The sequence below is a fragment of the Magnolia sinica genome, chromosome 18 (genome assembly GCF_029962835.1).
Source record: "Magnolia sinica isolate HGM2019 chromosome 18, MsV1, whole genome shotgun sequence".
Classification (NCBI taxonomy): domain Eukaryota; kingdom Viridiplantae; phylum Streptophyta; class Magnoliopsida; order Magnoliales; family Magnoliaceae; genus Magnolia; species Magnolia sinica.
The window spans coordinates 50,826,747-50,843,316 of record NC_080590.1 but is presented as its reverse complement, the minus strand read 5'-3'; the positions used below and the strand labels follow the sequence as shown (position 1 = coordinate 50,843,316).

The 16,570-nt window shown below is 47.9% G+C and overlaps 1 protein-coding gene across 1 annotated transcript; it reads left to right on the top strand.

Moving 5' to 3' along the window:
* The first annotated feature begins 54 nt into the window (after positions 1-54).
* On the top strand, positions 55-13,893 carry LOC131232930 (fasciclin-like arabinogalactan protein 17). The gene is made up of 3 exons (XM_058229459.1): positions 55-1,445; positions 12,260-12,362; positions 13,331-13,893. Exons 1-2 carry the CDS (start codon positions 140-142, stop codon positions 12,331-12,333), a joined length of 1,380 nt encoding a protein of 459 aa, XP_058085442.1. The 5' UTR covers positions 55-139; the 3' UTR covers positions 12,334-12,362; positions 13,331-13,893.
* Positions 13,894-16,570: the final 2,677 nt, after the last annotated feature.

Below are 16,570 nucleotides of genomic sequence, written 5' to 3'. Positions count from 1 at the left end.
GACTGAATACTCCACTTCAAATCCGCCCACAGCTCCAGACAAAACCAAAACAAACACAAAATAGCAGCATCATCAGTATCTCTCTCACAGGGAAAAGAAAGAAAAAGCTCTCTGCAACTCTCTCTCTCTCTCTCTAGCCATGGATTGCCACATCCACGGCCTCCATCGGTTAATCCTAGCCGTCTATCTCCTCTCCCTCGCTACCCTCTCACCGGCATTGCACACCAGCTCCTCCCTGTCCAAATCCCAGCCGTCCACTACCAATGGCCAGATCAATTCCAACTCCGTCCTCGTGGCCCTTCTCGACTCCCATTACACCATTCTCTCCGAGCTCGTTGAAAAGGCTCTCCTCCTTCAAACCCTAGAATCCGCCGTTGGGGCCCACAACATCACCATCTTCGCCCCTCGCAACGAGGCCCTCGACCGTGATCTCGATCCCGAGTTCAAGCGCTTTCTCCTCGAGCCTGGCAATCTCCGCTCCCTCCAAACCCTAATCCTGTTCCACGTCATCCCCAGCCGGATCCCAGCCGACCAATGGCCCAGATCCGACATCCACCATCGGACCCTCTCGAACGATCCCGTCCGTATGTTTCCCAACCAGAAGATCGACCTCGCGAATGTGGTCCACCCCAATGCCGTGATCCGCCCCGACGGGATCATCCACGGCATTGAACGTCTGCTGGTCCCCCGATCCGTACAGGAGGATTTCAACCGGAGGCGGAGCCTCACTTCGATCTCGGCCGTCCTTCCAGAGGGCGCGCCGGAGGTGGACCCGAGGACGAACCGGCTGAAGAAGCCAATGCCGGTCCCGGCCGGCGCGCCTCCGGTCCTTCCCGTCTTCTACGCGATGGCGCCAGGACCTGATCTGGCTCCGGCGCCCGCACCCGGCCCCGGCGGGGCCCACCGTTGGTTCGACGGTGAGAGCCAGGTGAAGGATTTCATCCAGACCTTACTGCATTACGGTGGGTACAACGAGATGGCTGATATCTTGGTTAATCTCACGTCGCTGGCAACGGAGATGGGGAGATTGGTGTCGGAGGGGTATGTTCTGACGGTCCTGGCGCCGAACGATGAGGCAATGTCCCGACTGACGACGGACCAGCTATCAGAGCCAGGCGCGCCGGAGCAGATCATGTATTACCATCTGATCCCGGAATACCAGACGGAAGAGAGCATGTACAATGCGGTGAGGAGGTTTGGGAAGGTCAGGTACGATACACTGCGGCTGCCGCATAAGGTGGTGGCCCAGGAAGCTGATGGATCGGTGAAATTCGGCCATAGCGAGGGAGCCGCTTATCTGTTCGATCCGGATATCTACACGGACGGTCGGATTTCAGTGCAGGGAATTGATAAAGTGCTGTTCCCACCCGAGGAGGAGGCGGTCTCACCTGCTGCGGAGAAGAAGGTGGTGGATCATAAGGTTGCTGCTGCTAAGCTCAGGAGAGGTGAATTTTTTTTCGTTTCCGTTACGCTCTGTTTCGTTTTATTTTTTTGGGGGATTAGAACTTCAAGTATCGGTCGTAACGGTTTTAGTGGCGGGGTTTATCGGAAGCGGTGGGTTTTTATAAGTGGGGCCCGCCGATTGGTGGTTCATACATTGGTCCAGATGTATCACAGGTTGGATGATCGTAGCCGTCCAATTTCTCGGTGACTGTCGACCATTGCTGGGGTTTTTTGCCTGGAAAACACTTGGGTGCCTACAGGGATTACTTTCACGTTAGTGGGAGAAACAACTTAACTTGAACGAAATCCTCACCGTTCATCATCGTACACTACCCTTCGTTAGTCATTGATTCCAAAAATCAGGATGATTCAACACTCAAGTGGGCCACCCCAAAAAATTATTTATACCTAAAACCTCTAAATTCACATCATATAACCAACCAGGAATTTTTTTTGTAATGCTTTAATCTTAACGAGTCAAGTGAGGTAAATGGATTGGATGGCATATAAATAACAAGGTGGGTCCTATACAAAACTAATGGTGAGTGTTTCATCGCAACTCTTTCCTGTGGTGTGGCCTACCTTAGTTTTGGATGATCATGATTTTCGGGTTCAATGATTAAAATCAAGTATCATATCCGATGGCCGGGTGGATTTAATGGAATTCTATCCACATGGCTATTTGTTTAGGAAAGTAAACCTCTTGTCCCAAGCATGGCTCTTTTAATGGTCCCATTTGCAGGTCATTGATATAAGGGACATGATAGTCCTGTCCAGGAGGTATCCTTATGTTAGTCCAGTCCCAGTTGAGCTCATGATACAGGCAGCCTATATCACTGAGCTTTGGGCCCCATTTGATGGAGATCGTGCGGAGGATCACATGATTGGATGCTCTTAAGTCATTACATATAGAATTATGGATTTGGGTATTTGTAATGGGCACATTTAGGAGTATGGATGGATGATTGGGATGGCCCATGTCATGGACAGCATTGTATGAATAGCTATACGAATGCCACATCAGCCTGGCAATATGATCTGTCCGATCGATGGCTATAAATGTACGTCAAGGTGACCCCACCATAGGGAGAAAAAGCAGCCAGGATTGTCATTGTCTGGTGCTTAGTAGCCCAAGCAATGGTAGGACCCACCATATATGTATTGTCTAGGTCATCATATATGCCTTGTCCGTGAAAGCTGATCATAGGTGTGCTAGCGTTATGTAGTGAAAAACTCTGGAATGCTGTTACTGGGTCCCTTGAATATTTGGGGATGATGAGTGATGGAAGGTGTTGGGCCCTTTACCTGCAACGTGCAACTAAAATCTGAACTGTTCAAATAGTTGGGACCATCCGACAGATTGGTTTCATCCCTAACATGATTGATTAGACAATCATGTCCTCTGATTAACGGATCATGCTTTCAACATAATTCTTGGGTCAGGAGGGTTTTGTTCTAGGGACTTATTTATTACTCTGGCAGAGTAAAGCTCTTGGTATGCAGGTGCTCAGAATTGTTTATTGAGATAGGGCTGTTGATTTTTATTTTTTTTAAAACTGTCCAGTTAATGTCCACATTAGCATAATTTCTGTTCCCGATGCATCGAAAATGAGACCCATAAGTGTAATTTGTGTTAATTGTACACCATGTATGCAATAAAAAGGACAAAGGAGACCCTGGCTAGCGCAGGGGACCCTCCGATGCCAAAGTCAGGCCTGGACTCGGGGTCTTAAAGTATTGAAAAGTCTTTTGGAGGAATTTGTTTTCGTACCTCTCAAGGTGAGGGCCCCCCTTCTTTTATAGCTGCTGGGGCATTTAATCGTACGAGGATTCTCTTCCTGGTATTGTGCGCGAGATCTTCTCCCGGGATCACGGAATCTTCTCCTGGGATCACGGAAACAGGATCGTGCCCGTCTCATGCCTTCATCCGATCCCGTGAGCTTCGGGATCGGGAATCTTATCCCAAGACATCCGGAGTGCGGCTTCATCTTGTGACGGTCGATCCGATAAAGAGGTCCGCCAGAAGCATGCCCGAGACACTGACGACCCTACCGACCCGTCGGGGCCGACTCAACCTTTGCCTCGGTCTAGCGAATAACTCCTCGGATTTGACACATCCTTTGGTGGCCCGAGGCATTTAGTCCGAGTCTGCGGACTTGTATGTTTTGTCCCAAACAGTAAGCCCCCTTACTCCGAGTGTTTTCATATGACACTGAGGAGTAGCGAGTGCTGAGTCGGTTCATAACTTAGTCCGAGACGAGAAGTAGTCGTTAAGCGCATTCATTGAGACCTTTGATGGGGACGGTTCAGCTTCTGACATCGTATGCGCCGTCAGCTATCAAATCGCAGGTCCCGCCAATGAGGATTGGACACGTAGTAAAGCTATTATTGTTGCTAGTCGGCGTGCTCCACGTGTCGAGTGGGGGAATCGATGCAGGCGTCGAATCATTTCCCCATTAATGTCTCCGCCGTAGGGCGACCTTATAAAACGTCAGGGGTCCCACACTTCGAACTTTTACTGCTCTTGCCATTCTCGCTCTGCGTTTTCTCTGGGATTTGCGTAGCCTTTCATCTCCTTCCTTTCTTCTCTCTTTATCGTCGGCACTTCTTTCCGCCACTGTTCCTTTCTCTCCGGTGAGTTTCTCCTTCCTCTTTATTACATAATAATAATGGCGGATAGGAGTTCTCAAAGCCCCCAGGTGGGAGTTTCCGGAGACGAAGGCGAAGCGCAACGTTTTTGGAACGTTGCGGAATCGCCCTCTTTACTAACGGAGATAGCAGTGGATGCCAACGCTGCTTGTATGCTTGAGAGAGTCACCGACGATCAAGCGGAGCGCCCTGCTTCCGTCGTTCCTTCCCGTGGCGGGTCATCCTTATTAACCCGCCCGGGGAGGCCCAACTTACCAAGGGACATGGAGGAAGATGAAGAGGAAGAAGATGAAATTTTAATCGCCGGAGGAACCCCTGACCCAGTTCCTGCTGATGAATCGGCGCAGGCCGAGTCTGAAGGGGAAGAATCGGGGGAAGATTTAAGCGGTCCGGTTCCTTCAGTCGACTGAGGCGGACTTGGACAGAATCCGAGTCGGGTATCATATCCCCGAGTCGGTCATCACGTATCTTCCTCGCCCGAATGACCTGCCAGATCACCCTCCTGCTGGGGCAGTCGCAATTTACCAAGTATCGATGCAGTGCGGCTTGCCCTTTGATTGCTGCCTTTGGTCGGTATCTCGCATACAGATTGCCCTGGGGCAGATAGTCCCGAATGGGTGGAGGAACTTACTCGGATGTGCGGTGTTGTGGGCTGAGATGGAACCGCTCACAGTCGACGAGTTTCTCCACCTACCAAGTGCGGGTAAATCCGAACTACCCCGGCTTCTACGTCTTTGCTGCTTGGCGAGGCGGAGGCGGTTCCTCGATAACCGACCCTCCCACGTCCAACAAACATTGGAAAGAGCGTTGGTTCTGGGCATGTGGTCGATGGGAGACGGACGAGTCCGGGTCTTGCGAGGCTCGAGTCCCTCGGACATTTCAGAGAGCATGTGACTTGGGTCTTCTCTCCCTCTCCCTTTTTCTTTTTTTTTTTTTTTTTTTTGTTTTTTTCTTACGGCAGGGGTTTGGGCAGATATTGCGAAGAAGAAGCCGAAGCTCGGCAGCACTGCCTCGGCTCGGATCAAGGGACAGGTCTTGGAAGGTGCTTCTTCAGCTGGAGCGCCTTCACCTTGCAGGTCTGGACTCGGAAGTTACAGGTAATTAAGAACGAATCTTCTGAATTTTTCAAATTTCCGCCGACTTACTTCGCCTTGCTCTCCCCCTCCTTTTTTTTGTTTTTGCAGATCTGCCCGAAGCTCGTCCCAACCTAAGGATTGTCCCCGAACCGGAGATGACTGGAGCTCGTCCTGCCCTTAGACCAGTCACGAAGTTGAAGGCTCCTCCACGGTCAGTTCTTTTAGAGCCTCGGCCACCGAAGAGGCAAAGGGTGCCGCGGAAGGAGAAAGAGCCAGCGAGCTCTTCTGCCCCTCCGGTCGTCGTGATTCCCGACCTGGACGAAAGGGCGGAAGAGACGGCGATTGCTGCTTCGGATCCTCAGGCGGCACCTGACTCGGCACGCGTTGAGACGACGGTGCCGAGTCGGGAAGGAGAGACCGGGGCCACGACCTCAAGGGGGGAGGAAGAGACGAGGACTGCGTCCTCCCGAGGGGAAGAGACGAACCAGGAGGGGCCGTCAATCCTGCAACAAGTGGTGTCGGGGATGGTTCCTTGGGCCCTGGCCCATGGGTGTGAAAGAGAGTTCGTGAAACTGTACAACGCCCCGTCATCGCAGACCGTCAGCCACGCTGCCCGGATGCTTTTTGAACTCGCTCCTTGCTTAATCAAGGCCAGCAAGGAGCTATCCTCAACTCATCGGCTGCAGGCTCTTCTGTCTGAGACCGAGATCCGGGTCGGCGTCCTGACAGGCGAGGCGTCTCTTGCTCGGAAAGCTGCCGAAGACGCGAGGGCAGAGGCGGCTTCTTCCAGAAGGGCCCTGGACGAAGCGAAGGCAGAGGTCGCTCAGGCACTGGTTCGACTCTCCAAAGCCGAAGAGGAGAATCAGCGAGTTCTGGCAGTCCATGCTTCGTGCGCGGATGACTTAGCTCGGGCTAAGCTTGAGGCGGCGGAGCGCATTCAGCAGGCCGAGGAGAAGACTCGGGAGGCCGAGACGGCTAGGGACCAGGCCGTCCAAGCATTCCTTGAGTCGGCCGAGTTTGAGGACGAGAGGGATCGCCTGTTCCAGAGCGGATATCTGGAATGCGTCAAGGATATAAAGAAGTCTTTTCCTGACCTTGACCTTTCAGAAATCGAAGGCGGGGCAGCCTCAGAATCCGAGAATCCGGACGCCGCCGCTGAAGACACAACTGCCGGGGACGGGGCCGACGCATGAAGACTTTGGTTTTTTTTTTTTATATGTAAATATTTTTTTGCTCCGATGTATTCGGTTGCTTTTGTACTTACACGTATTCGGACGAATGAAAAAGCATGTCTTTAAACATCAAATAGTAAGCTAAGGATAGTAGACCTTGAGGTGTTCAGCGTTCCATGGATGAGGCAATGACTGTCCGTTCAGGTCTTCCAGCCGATATGTTCCTGGTCTAATGGTGCCCGAGACGATATAGGGTCCTTCCCAATTGGGTCCCAGTGCCCGACCCAAACTCCTTAGTGTTGGAAAACACTTTCCGAAGAACCATATCTCCCCTTCGGAATCTTCTAATCTTAACTCGGGTATTGTAGAACCGAGTCACTTGTCGTTGTCGAGCCTCCGTGCGCAGCCTCGCCCTTTCCCTTTGTTCGTCCAGAAGGTCGAGTCCGAGTGCAAGGAGTTCTTCATTCTCTTCTGCATTGAATAAGGTGATTCGAGCCAAAGGTAATCCGATTTCGACGGGAGTGACTGCTTCCGAGCCGTAAGCGAGTGAAAACGGGGTTTCTCCTGTGGCCGTTCGGGTTGTAGTTCGGTAAGCCCAAAGAATTTTCGGGAGCTCTTCGGCCCATGCTCCTTTGGCCCGGCCAAGCTTGGTCCGAAGATGGTGCTTGATAATCTTGTTAACTGCCTCGACTTGTCCGTTGGTTTGAGGGTGATGCGGTGATGAATAAATATTCCTGATCCCGAGGTTCTTGCACATCTCACGAAAGCTCCTATTATCAAATTGCCTTCCATTGTCTGTGACAATGGTACGGGGTACTCCGAATCGGCAGATAATGTTTTTCCATACAAACTCGGTGATCTTCTGCTCGGTTATTCTGGCTAATGGTTCCGCCTCGGCCCACTTCGTAAAATAGTCCACTGCTACCACAGCAAACTTGGTCTGCCCTTTTCCCATAGGGAGCGGTCCTATGAGGTCGATGCCCCATTGTGCGAAAGGCCAGGCCGTCATCGGCGTCAGTGCCTCGGGTGCTTGCCTCGGAATTGCCGCAAACCGTTGGCATCTGTCGCATTTTTGAACGAGCTCACGAGCGTCGAGTTGGATAGTGGGCCAGTAGTATCCCTGTCGTAAGACCTTGTAGGCGAGGGATCGCCCTCCAGAGTGGTTTCCGCAGATTCCTTCATGAATTTCCCGTAACACATAGTTTGCCTCGCTGGGTTTGAGGCACCGCAGCAACGGGGCGTAGTATCCTTTCTTATAAAGGGTCCCGTTGAGTATGGTGTAACGGGAAGCTCGGATCCTAATTCGTCGGGCCTCGGTGCGATCTTCTGGCAACTTTCCTTCGTCAAGGAATTGGCGGATTGGATCAATCCAGGATGGTTCCGAGTCGATTGTATTGACGGCCTCGCTAATTGGCTCGTCTATACTTGGTTTATCGACGTATTCGACGTGCAAAAAGCCATCCCGTACCTCTATACTGAGTCCAATGGTGATGACTAGAAGGACGGTCCCAGAAGAAGATTTGAATGAGAACGCGCTTCTTTCTCCATGTAAGCTCTTAGCCGGTCTTTCCGTGTCTGGTATACACCGGTAACTTGGTTAACAACCAACTGAGAGTCGCTGAAAACGCTTAGGTGCGTGACCTCCATGCTAGCAGCGAGTCGGAGGCCGAGTAGCAACGCTTCATATTCCGCCGTATTGTTCGACGCTTGAAATCCAAGTCGTAAGGCATCCTGTATATAGGTGTGATCGGGGGTTTCCACAACCCCAGCCCCACTGGCCTTCGAGTTGGAAGAACCGTCGACATACAGATTCCATGGAATAGGGCAAGGGGAAGCGGTCGAGGCGGGCACTGCATCGACCTTCGGCGTATCGTTCACTGAGAGTTCGGTTGAAGGTGTTCCTTCGGCGATAAAATCATACGGCTTGCCCTTTGATTGCGCTTTGGTCGGTATTGAATATCAAACTCACTCACTCGATAGCCCATTTGGTGAGTCGGCTGGAAGTTAGCTTGGAGTAGTTTGTTGACTTCTTTCTCGATGATGGCGTATCGTTCGGGGCCAAGCGGTCTTCTGTCGGATCGGTCGATATGACGGATCGACGTTAAGCGGGTGAGTCCCACGGAAGGGTCGATCCCTTGCATATCTTCATGATTCCAAGCGAATACGTCGGCGTACTCTCGGAGCAAGGCGATCAGCTTTTCTCTCAAAGGGGACTGCAGAGATGAGCCAATTCGCACCGTCTTGGATCCATCTGTTTCGACTAAGGCGATTGAGACAAGATCTTCGACCGTGTCCTCGTTCATAATTCTCGCCCGAGGGTCCAACGATTCGATTGTTAATATGTTGGTCGGACTTTTGTCGGCGGCTCCTTTTACAGCTATCATGTAACATCGCCGTCTTGCTGGTCTCCTTTAACAATTCCGACTCCTGACTCGGTCGGGAATTTCATTGTAAGATGGTATGTGGATACCACCGCCTGGAGGAGACTCAAGGAAGGTCGGCCGAGTATCGCATTGTATACCGAGGGTTGATCGACGACCAGGAAGTCAATCATCATCGTCGTCTGATGTGGAGCATTGCCAGCAGTGAGTGGTAATGAGACAGTTCCTTCAGGCAAGACCTGTCCTCCGGAAAAACCGATCAACGGGGTCCGAACTGGGCGCAGTGTGGATCGTTCGATCCCCATTTTGTCGAACGCCGGGGTAAATAACACGTCTGCAGATGACCCCGTATCGACTAGTATACGAAACACCTTTCGGTTAGCGATAGTCATGGTGACAATCAATGCGTCATCGTGGGGGTGATAGATGCCTCGGGCATCTTCTTCTGTGAACGAGATGCAATATCTTTCTCTTTTCTTCTCCTTTGATGGCCGATCTATAATCATGAGCTCTGACTGAGGCTGACTAAGTTTTCGTGCGTGATTCCTTCGCGCGTTGTTTGAGTCGCCCCCACATTGTGGACCGCCGATAATCGTCCGGATTTCTTACATAGGCTTACTCTCGGTCGGGCGCGCCTCAGATGCCCCAGCTTTGACCATATGTTCTCTGAGTCGGCCGTCTTTTATGAGTCTTTCGATCTCTTCTTTTAAGTGACGGCAGTCACTTGTGTTATGCCCGTGATCGCGATGATAATGACAGTACTTATCCTTATCCCGCCGATTAGGATTACTCCTGAGCTTACTGGGCCAGTTGACAAAGCCTTCGTTTTTTATTTCCATCAGCACCTCTTCCCGAGTCTTATTCAGGGGAGTATATGTGGAAAATTTTCGATCCGGCCGTTTTCCTGACCTTCGCTCGTCACGTGCTTGATCCTCTTTGCGTTTCCTTCCCCCGGCCGAGTCGGCTTCTTTTTTGGCCGACTCTTTGGCCGAGGTTTTAGTTTCACGCAGGATTCGCGCTTCCTCGGCGTTGGCATATTTATCGGACCGCGCCATAAACTCTGCCAGAGTATCGGGCGGAGTTTTGTCTAGAGATGCCAGGAATGGCTTATCCCTAACTCCTTGCATGAGTGCATTGAGGGCTGTTTCTTCCGAATGTTTCCGAACTTGAAGGGATTCGAAATTAAAACGCTTGATGTAATCTTTCAATAGCTCTCCCTGCTTCTGGACTAGGTTATTCAGATGTGCAGGGGGCTTTAATTTTTTCTTTCCGCCGATGAAGTTGGTGAGGAAGGCGTTGCTTAGCTCAACGAATGAACTGATGGATTTTGGCTTCAGCTGTTTGAACCACAGTCGAGCTACATCGGTCAATGTAAGAGAAAAGGCCCGACACATTACTGCATCCGAGGCATCGTGGAGTTCCATATAGGTTATGAAGCACTCAATATGCTCGGTCGGGTCGGCCTTGCCGGTGAAAGGAGTGATTTGAGGTAATCGAAACCTCTCGGGCAATCGGGCTTTCATTACCGAGTCCACAAAGGGGGACGCTTTCGCTTCGGACCCGGCTGAATATACGTTCCGGCCGTGCTTTATCTCTGCCATCTCTTTTGCCATCTCTTCCCGCACTTCTTTTTTGAAATTTTGAATGTCGGCTTTCCAAGGTTCGCTGCTCTCTGCCGTGCCTTCCATGGAAGGGCGATTGCGCCTTCTTCGTTCTATTTCGTGCCGAAGATCAGTCGGGGGGAGGGAGGCGTTGGCTGACTGCGCTGGAGATGGTTCTGACCCGCCTTGGGGTTGGCTCGGCCGGAAAGACTGCGGCGCAGAAGGTTGAGGATCAACCGCCGCCGTCGGTACGCGCGCCGTCTCCCCTTGAGGATGCGGGAGTGGCTGCATTTGCTGCTGATACATTCGTTCCAGCATCTGTTTCATCGTATTCATATCGGAACGGATTTCTTGAACCTCCTTGTCCAACCGCCCATCGTCGCGACCCCGCTGATTGTTGCTTGTTCCGGTCGCCCCTCGTCGGCGGTTGTTAGGTGCGTTCTGGGCTGGGGGAACGGCGATTGGACCGGGTGGCCCTGTAATCGCGTTCTCATTCAAATCTTCTTCTGGGACCGTCCTTCTAGTCATCACCATTGGACTCAATATAGAGGTACGGGATGGCTTTTTGCACGTTCCCACAGACGGCGCCAAACTGTTGATGCAATTATCTGGTTCGTCCTCCTGGATCCTTGTATGCCTGCACAGAAAAAGGACAAAGGAGACCCTGGCTAGCGCAGGGGACCCTCCGATGCCAAAGTCAGGCCTGGACTCGGGGTCTTAAAGTATTGAAAAGTCTTTTGGAGGAATTTGTTTTCGTACCTCTCAAGGTGAGGGCCCCCCCCTTCTTTTATAGCTGCTGGGGCATTTAATCGTACGAGGATTCTCTTCCTGGTATTGTGCGCGAGATCTTCTCCCGGGATCACGGAATCTTCTCCTGGGATCACGGAAACAGGATCGTGCCCGTCTCATGCCTTCATCCGATCCCGTGAGCTTCGGGATCGGGAATCTTATCCCAAGACATCCGGAGTGCGGCTTCATCTTGTGACGGTCGATCCGATAAAGAGGTCCGCCCGAAGCATGCCCGAGACATTGACGACCCTACCGACCCGTCGGGGCCGACTCAACCTTTGCCTCGGTCTAGCGAATAACTCCTCGGATTTGACACATCCTTTGGTGGCCCGAGGCATTTAGTCCGAGTCTGCGGACTTGTATGTTTTGTCCCCAACAAGACCCATAAGTGTAATTTGTGTTAATTGTACACCATGTATGCAATTTCTAAATGCCTGTGTATCTCCCATCACAGTCTACAAGAGTAAAAGTTTTTTTTTTATTTTTTATGTAAGTTTAAATGTGGCCCAATGCGTCTGGGTACAGGTCAGATCCGGGGGACTGGAGTCGCCTACAACCCCTGTTTTACTCTCTGGGTAAAACACCCAGACCCTGTGGGGTCCACCATAATGTATATGTAAAATCAATTCTGTCCATCAGTTGAGAACTATTATTTGGACTAGACATACAGAAGATAAGCCTCATTAAAAGCTCATATGGGCCACACCAATGGTCAGAATGTAAAATTGCTCCCAAAACAGCCAAGTTCATAAGGTGTGGTCCCCCTGAGTTTTTTTCAGTATTTTATTTATTATTTATTTATTTTAATCAGGCTGATTTTTGCATATTCTCTTCATCATGGTAGGTCACACCATTATGGCCCCACACAGACATTTGGTTGGCATCTAATCCTGATTTTTCCAGGTGGGGTGACCCATCTGAGTTGGTCACCTGGCTGATTGAGGGCCTAACATATAGAGGAAGGCTATTTTTGTTTTTAATTGAATTTCTTACCCTTTTTTTTTTTGTCGGTTGGAATGTTATTTTTGTCATTTCGTTTTTAATTGAATATCTTTTTTTTGGGGGTTGGTTGGAAGGCTATTTTCATCATTTGGTAGCTAGTAGGACATCATTTGATTGAATTTAAAATTTTATATGATGATTTACAGGGAAGTTGCTTGAGGTGGCGTGTAGGATGCTAGGGGCTTTTGGACAGGATTCTCGTTTCTCCACTTGCCAATAGAAAATTTCCCAAATTTCAATTGAAAAAAGGTGATGATTCCATTCCCTTTTTTTTTTCCTTTTGTTTTTTCTTGCTTTTGCATTGTAATTCTAAGCGTGTAAATCAACTTTTCTCCTTTGATCAAATTCAAAGAGGGCAAAAATTCTATTTTGCTCGCGGATCATTGAATTCAATCCAAACTGTTTGTCTTTCTTTGATGAAATGGATGAATAGACATTTGCCCTAGAATTTAATCAGCCATTATCTCCACTCTAACCACCAGTTAAATGTGACTTTTTTTTTTTTTTTTTTGGATATGCACGATCTAGAGTGGGCCATTGATTTGGATGGTCTAGATCGTCAATCACATTCACAGAACTACAAGACATTATTATGGCCATATAATAATCTCTACATGTATGGAAACCAGCCAAGTTGGGTATGGGACATATTTAGAGGATCTGTTTAAAAACTCGAAAACTCAACTTGATGTCTAGCTGGGGGCGCGTTGACTCCAAACCCAACTTAGACTTTGTATTTAATGATTACAAAAATAAAAATAAAAACCATGTATACTGACAGATATCCAAAATATTTAAAACTATAGATAAGTAATTTAAAACAGAAACATTGTCACGAAATTGTTAGTTGGGTATGTGGCAACTCACCAACGAGTTACTGTGAGTCATGTGGTGTTGCCTTGATGAGTCCTTCCCATATTGGGTTGATTCAGACCCAGACCGAGGGACTCAGCTTGAAATCTTGCTGAGTTCAGTTGGCCGAGTTTCATGTTTTAAGTCAGTGAGTTTTAGAACTATGAGATTAGGTCCTTTCTCATGCTTTTCCAATAAAAAACCCCCAAACCACTAACCAGCAGGGTTTGCCTTGATATTAACTTGCTGAATTTGGGCTGCTGGCCATTTTCATTTAAGCTGTCCATTAGATGGTCACCGGTTGAATGGTTACTGCTTCTTTCCCACGTATTCTGAAAATATATGTATTTTGTGTTTATTGGCAGATGCATTTTAACTTGTGGGGAAGAGGGTTGTATATGAAAATCCCCCCCCTGATGATGAAAAAGGAAGGAGGTGAGCTTTTCAGGATGTTTTTTTTCTTTTTGGTGCACGCGCAGCAGCACAGCAAATGGGGAAGAAGAGGAAAATTAGGAGGGACTTTTGGTTGGAAGATATGGGCCTCATGTGGGCATACCAACCGCCCAAAAAAAAAAAGAAAGGAAGAAGATGATTAGTATATATAAAAGAAGGTTATATGTATTATTAGTAATTTTTTTTTTTTTTGGGGTTTCTTTGTTTTGTTGGGGAATTGTCTGGTAGTGGGGCTGTTTCGGTTTAATATTATTTTTTGGTATCTTATTTTGTTGGTTTTGAGTGATGGAGATGGGAACACAGCAGAGGAGGTTTCACGTGGGCTACCTGCTGTGGCCCACCAAAATAAAGGAGGGTGGACAGAGGGTAGAGTAAATAAAGATTCTTTTGTGTTTATAGCCATCCATCAATCAATAAAAAATGTGTGTGGTTGATGTTGAATAATGGGGGGAATGCAACTGCCTCTTTTGTTTTTCATTGTTTCTCCACTTTGATATTTTATGGAATCCGGACTGGTGGTTGTATAGAAACCCCATTTGCAGTCAGTTCGGGTGGGGCCCAACCACGGATGATGTGTGCGTGCCACAATCCACGATCCAAGGCTCAGAGGCCTTGCACGGTGTAACAAGGTACCCGCTCAGTTTTTCTACAAGCATACCCCATCGTTGGGTTATACGGATAACTGATCTGTTGTGTCCCATTTGCGAAGGATCAGTGCTCAAAAATCTCCTCTATATAGGATATGATTGTGACCCCGTTGATTTTTGGCACCGTAAGGTAATAAAACAACCGAATGCATTCAGCTTAAAAATATAAATATATAATGAAATAGAAATCGCCTAGATTGGTGGCTACTGGCTAGGATATTCCAATTTCGATACTCTTTTGGGAATGGTACATGCAAAAGACAACAGACCAACGGTCTGGATCTTCCAATCAGGGTTTTTTGGGTGCATGAACGGTTATTTCAATGGTTTGGATTTTGCTACCAATGAACTGCCACACGCCTCGTTTGGAGCATGGAAACCATTCCTAGGTATATTTTAGTGTGAAGGATGCACCATGCGCATGTGAAGTTTCACTGCCAACATGTCACGTGTAGGGAATTGGGCCATGAAGATCACCCCCTGGGTTTAATATCAGACCAAACCACTTCATCCGATTTGGCGACCTGATGAGTGGACCACCCTTTATTTATTTATTTATCTATATATTTTTTTAATATAGCAATTTCTTGGTTTGCTCGCATTTTGCACACGGCTCTGATAAGCTACACGCGATGGGAAAAAGGGGGCTGGATGTATGTAAAAAGTTAAAATACAGTGGCTGTATGTGTTCATTTATCTTTCTGCATGATTCCAAACGTGGTCTAAAATGGAATCACAGCAAAGGTCAAAAGCAAGCGTTTCAAATTGTAGCACTTGTAGAAGATCCGGACCATGCGCCATGTGGGGTTGGGTGGCGTTCCATGCGAAGAACATCCCCAACCACCAAAATCCCGTCCATACCACTCGTTAAGCCAACAACACACACGTGTTGACCGACGCTAGTAATCCTTTGTGACCGACAATTTTCAGGTGAGTCGCAGTGTTTGTTACTTTGGGTTGTGCGAATGTGCGCGTGGCATTTTACAACGACTTCATATTGATGATTTGAGACACACACACACACACAAGTAAAAGCGATTGATGGAGACAGACTCTTGCTTTCTTTCTTTACTTGTTAATAATCCAAACTCCCAACGCCAGATAACATAGGACCCTGATCAGCTACAGACACGTTGTGTAGCCAAACTCGCTACTGAAGTGACGTCACTAAGTTCTGTTGGCCCCCATGATTTTGTATGTTTTGGAGAAATTTGGGACTGTGGACCCCACCTTTTATCCAGCTGTTTTTATGAAACAATACAAACTTAGTTTGGGAACTTAGACCTGCACGTGCGGAGACCGAATTTGAGGACGAAAATACCCCTCCCTTCCTTTCGAAGACGAGCGCTGACGCTCTACCAACTGAGAGTTGTACGAACGGCTCCAAAGAGATCAAAGTTACATGGCCCCACACCTATGTATTTATTATATCCACAACGTTCATCCATATTTCGAGGTCATTTCGGAGCATTATCCACAAAAAAAAAAAAAAAAATCATATCCAAAGATCAACTGGACCACACCACAGAGCAACGGGAAAACTGATTTTCACCGTTAAAAATTTTGTAGGTCCACCATAACATTTATTTTCCATCCAATCTATACATAAGGTCACAAAGGCCTAGATGAAGAGGAAAAATAAATAAAAATAAAAATTCATAATGATCCAAAACTTCTGTAACCCCTAAAAGGGTTTCAATGGTAGACGTTCAATTCTCCACCGCCTTTTACAGTGTGGTCCACTTGATAGTTAGATCTGTCTTATTTTTTGTCTCAAGCTTAATATGAGCTCGCCAAATAGATGGACGGTTTGGATATAACATAGACCTCATGATGGGACCCACAAAAGGCGGTGGGGAATACAACAACAAAAAAAATAAAAAAAAAAATAAAAACTGGGAACCTATGGCTACGGTGTTTTCTATAGCTACGAATTTTAACCGTAGCAATAACCGTAGCCACTACTTTTTGGGTATTTCCTTCAATATGTACTTCGATATATCGAAGGTCTTTCAATATGTTTGAAAAAGGTCCAAAACCGTCCAGTGAGTTTGCCTCAAAAATCCTGCAATTTTCGATACATATCGAAGAGTATCAAATACTCTTCGATATGTAACGAAGGTAATTTTACCTATAGACACGGCTTATAACCATAGCCATAACTGTAGCCGTGCCACTCTATGCAAATTTATTTATTTATTTTTCTCTCTTTTATTCATTTCTTTGTTTATTTATTCAATAAGCAATCTCCTAAATTAGAACGATTTACTTAACGTACCACATATGATTTTGGGGTAGGAGAAGCTAATTTAGCCAACAAACCTAGTTATTTTCCAAGATTCCATCGAGTCGATGGTCGAAAATCCATTTCATTTACTTCGTGGTCAATTTCAATCGCTTCGCAGTCAAACTAGAAATTGAGCGAGGCAAACATGAAATTGAGCGGGGCAAACTAGAAATTGAGCGGGGCAAACATAAAATTCAGCGGGGCAAACATGAAATTGA

What these genes read in the sequence shown, in the direction of transcription:
- LOC131232930 (XM_058229459.1), top strand. Translation starts at nt 140, where the DNA reads ATGGATTGCCACATCCACGGCCTCCATCGGTTAATCCTAGCCGTCTAT. An exon ending in TGCTGCTAAGCTCAGGAGAG is followed by an intron (nt 1,446 to 12,259) that starts GTGAATTTTTTT and finishes GATGATTTACAG; the next exon opens with GGAAGTTGCTTGAGGTGGCG.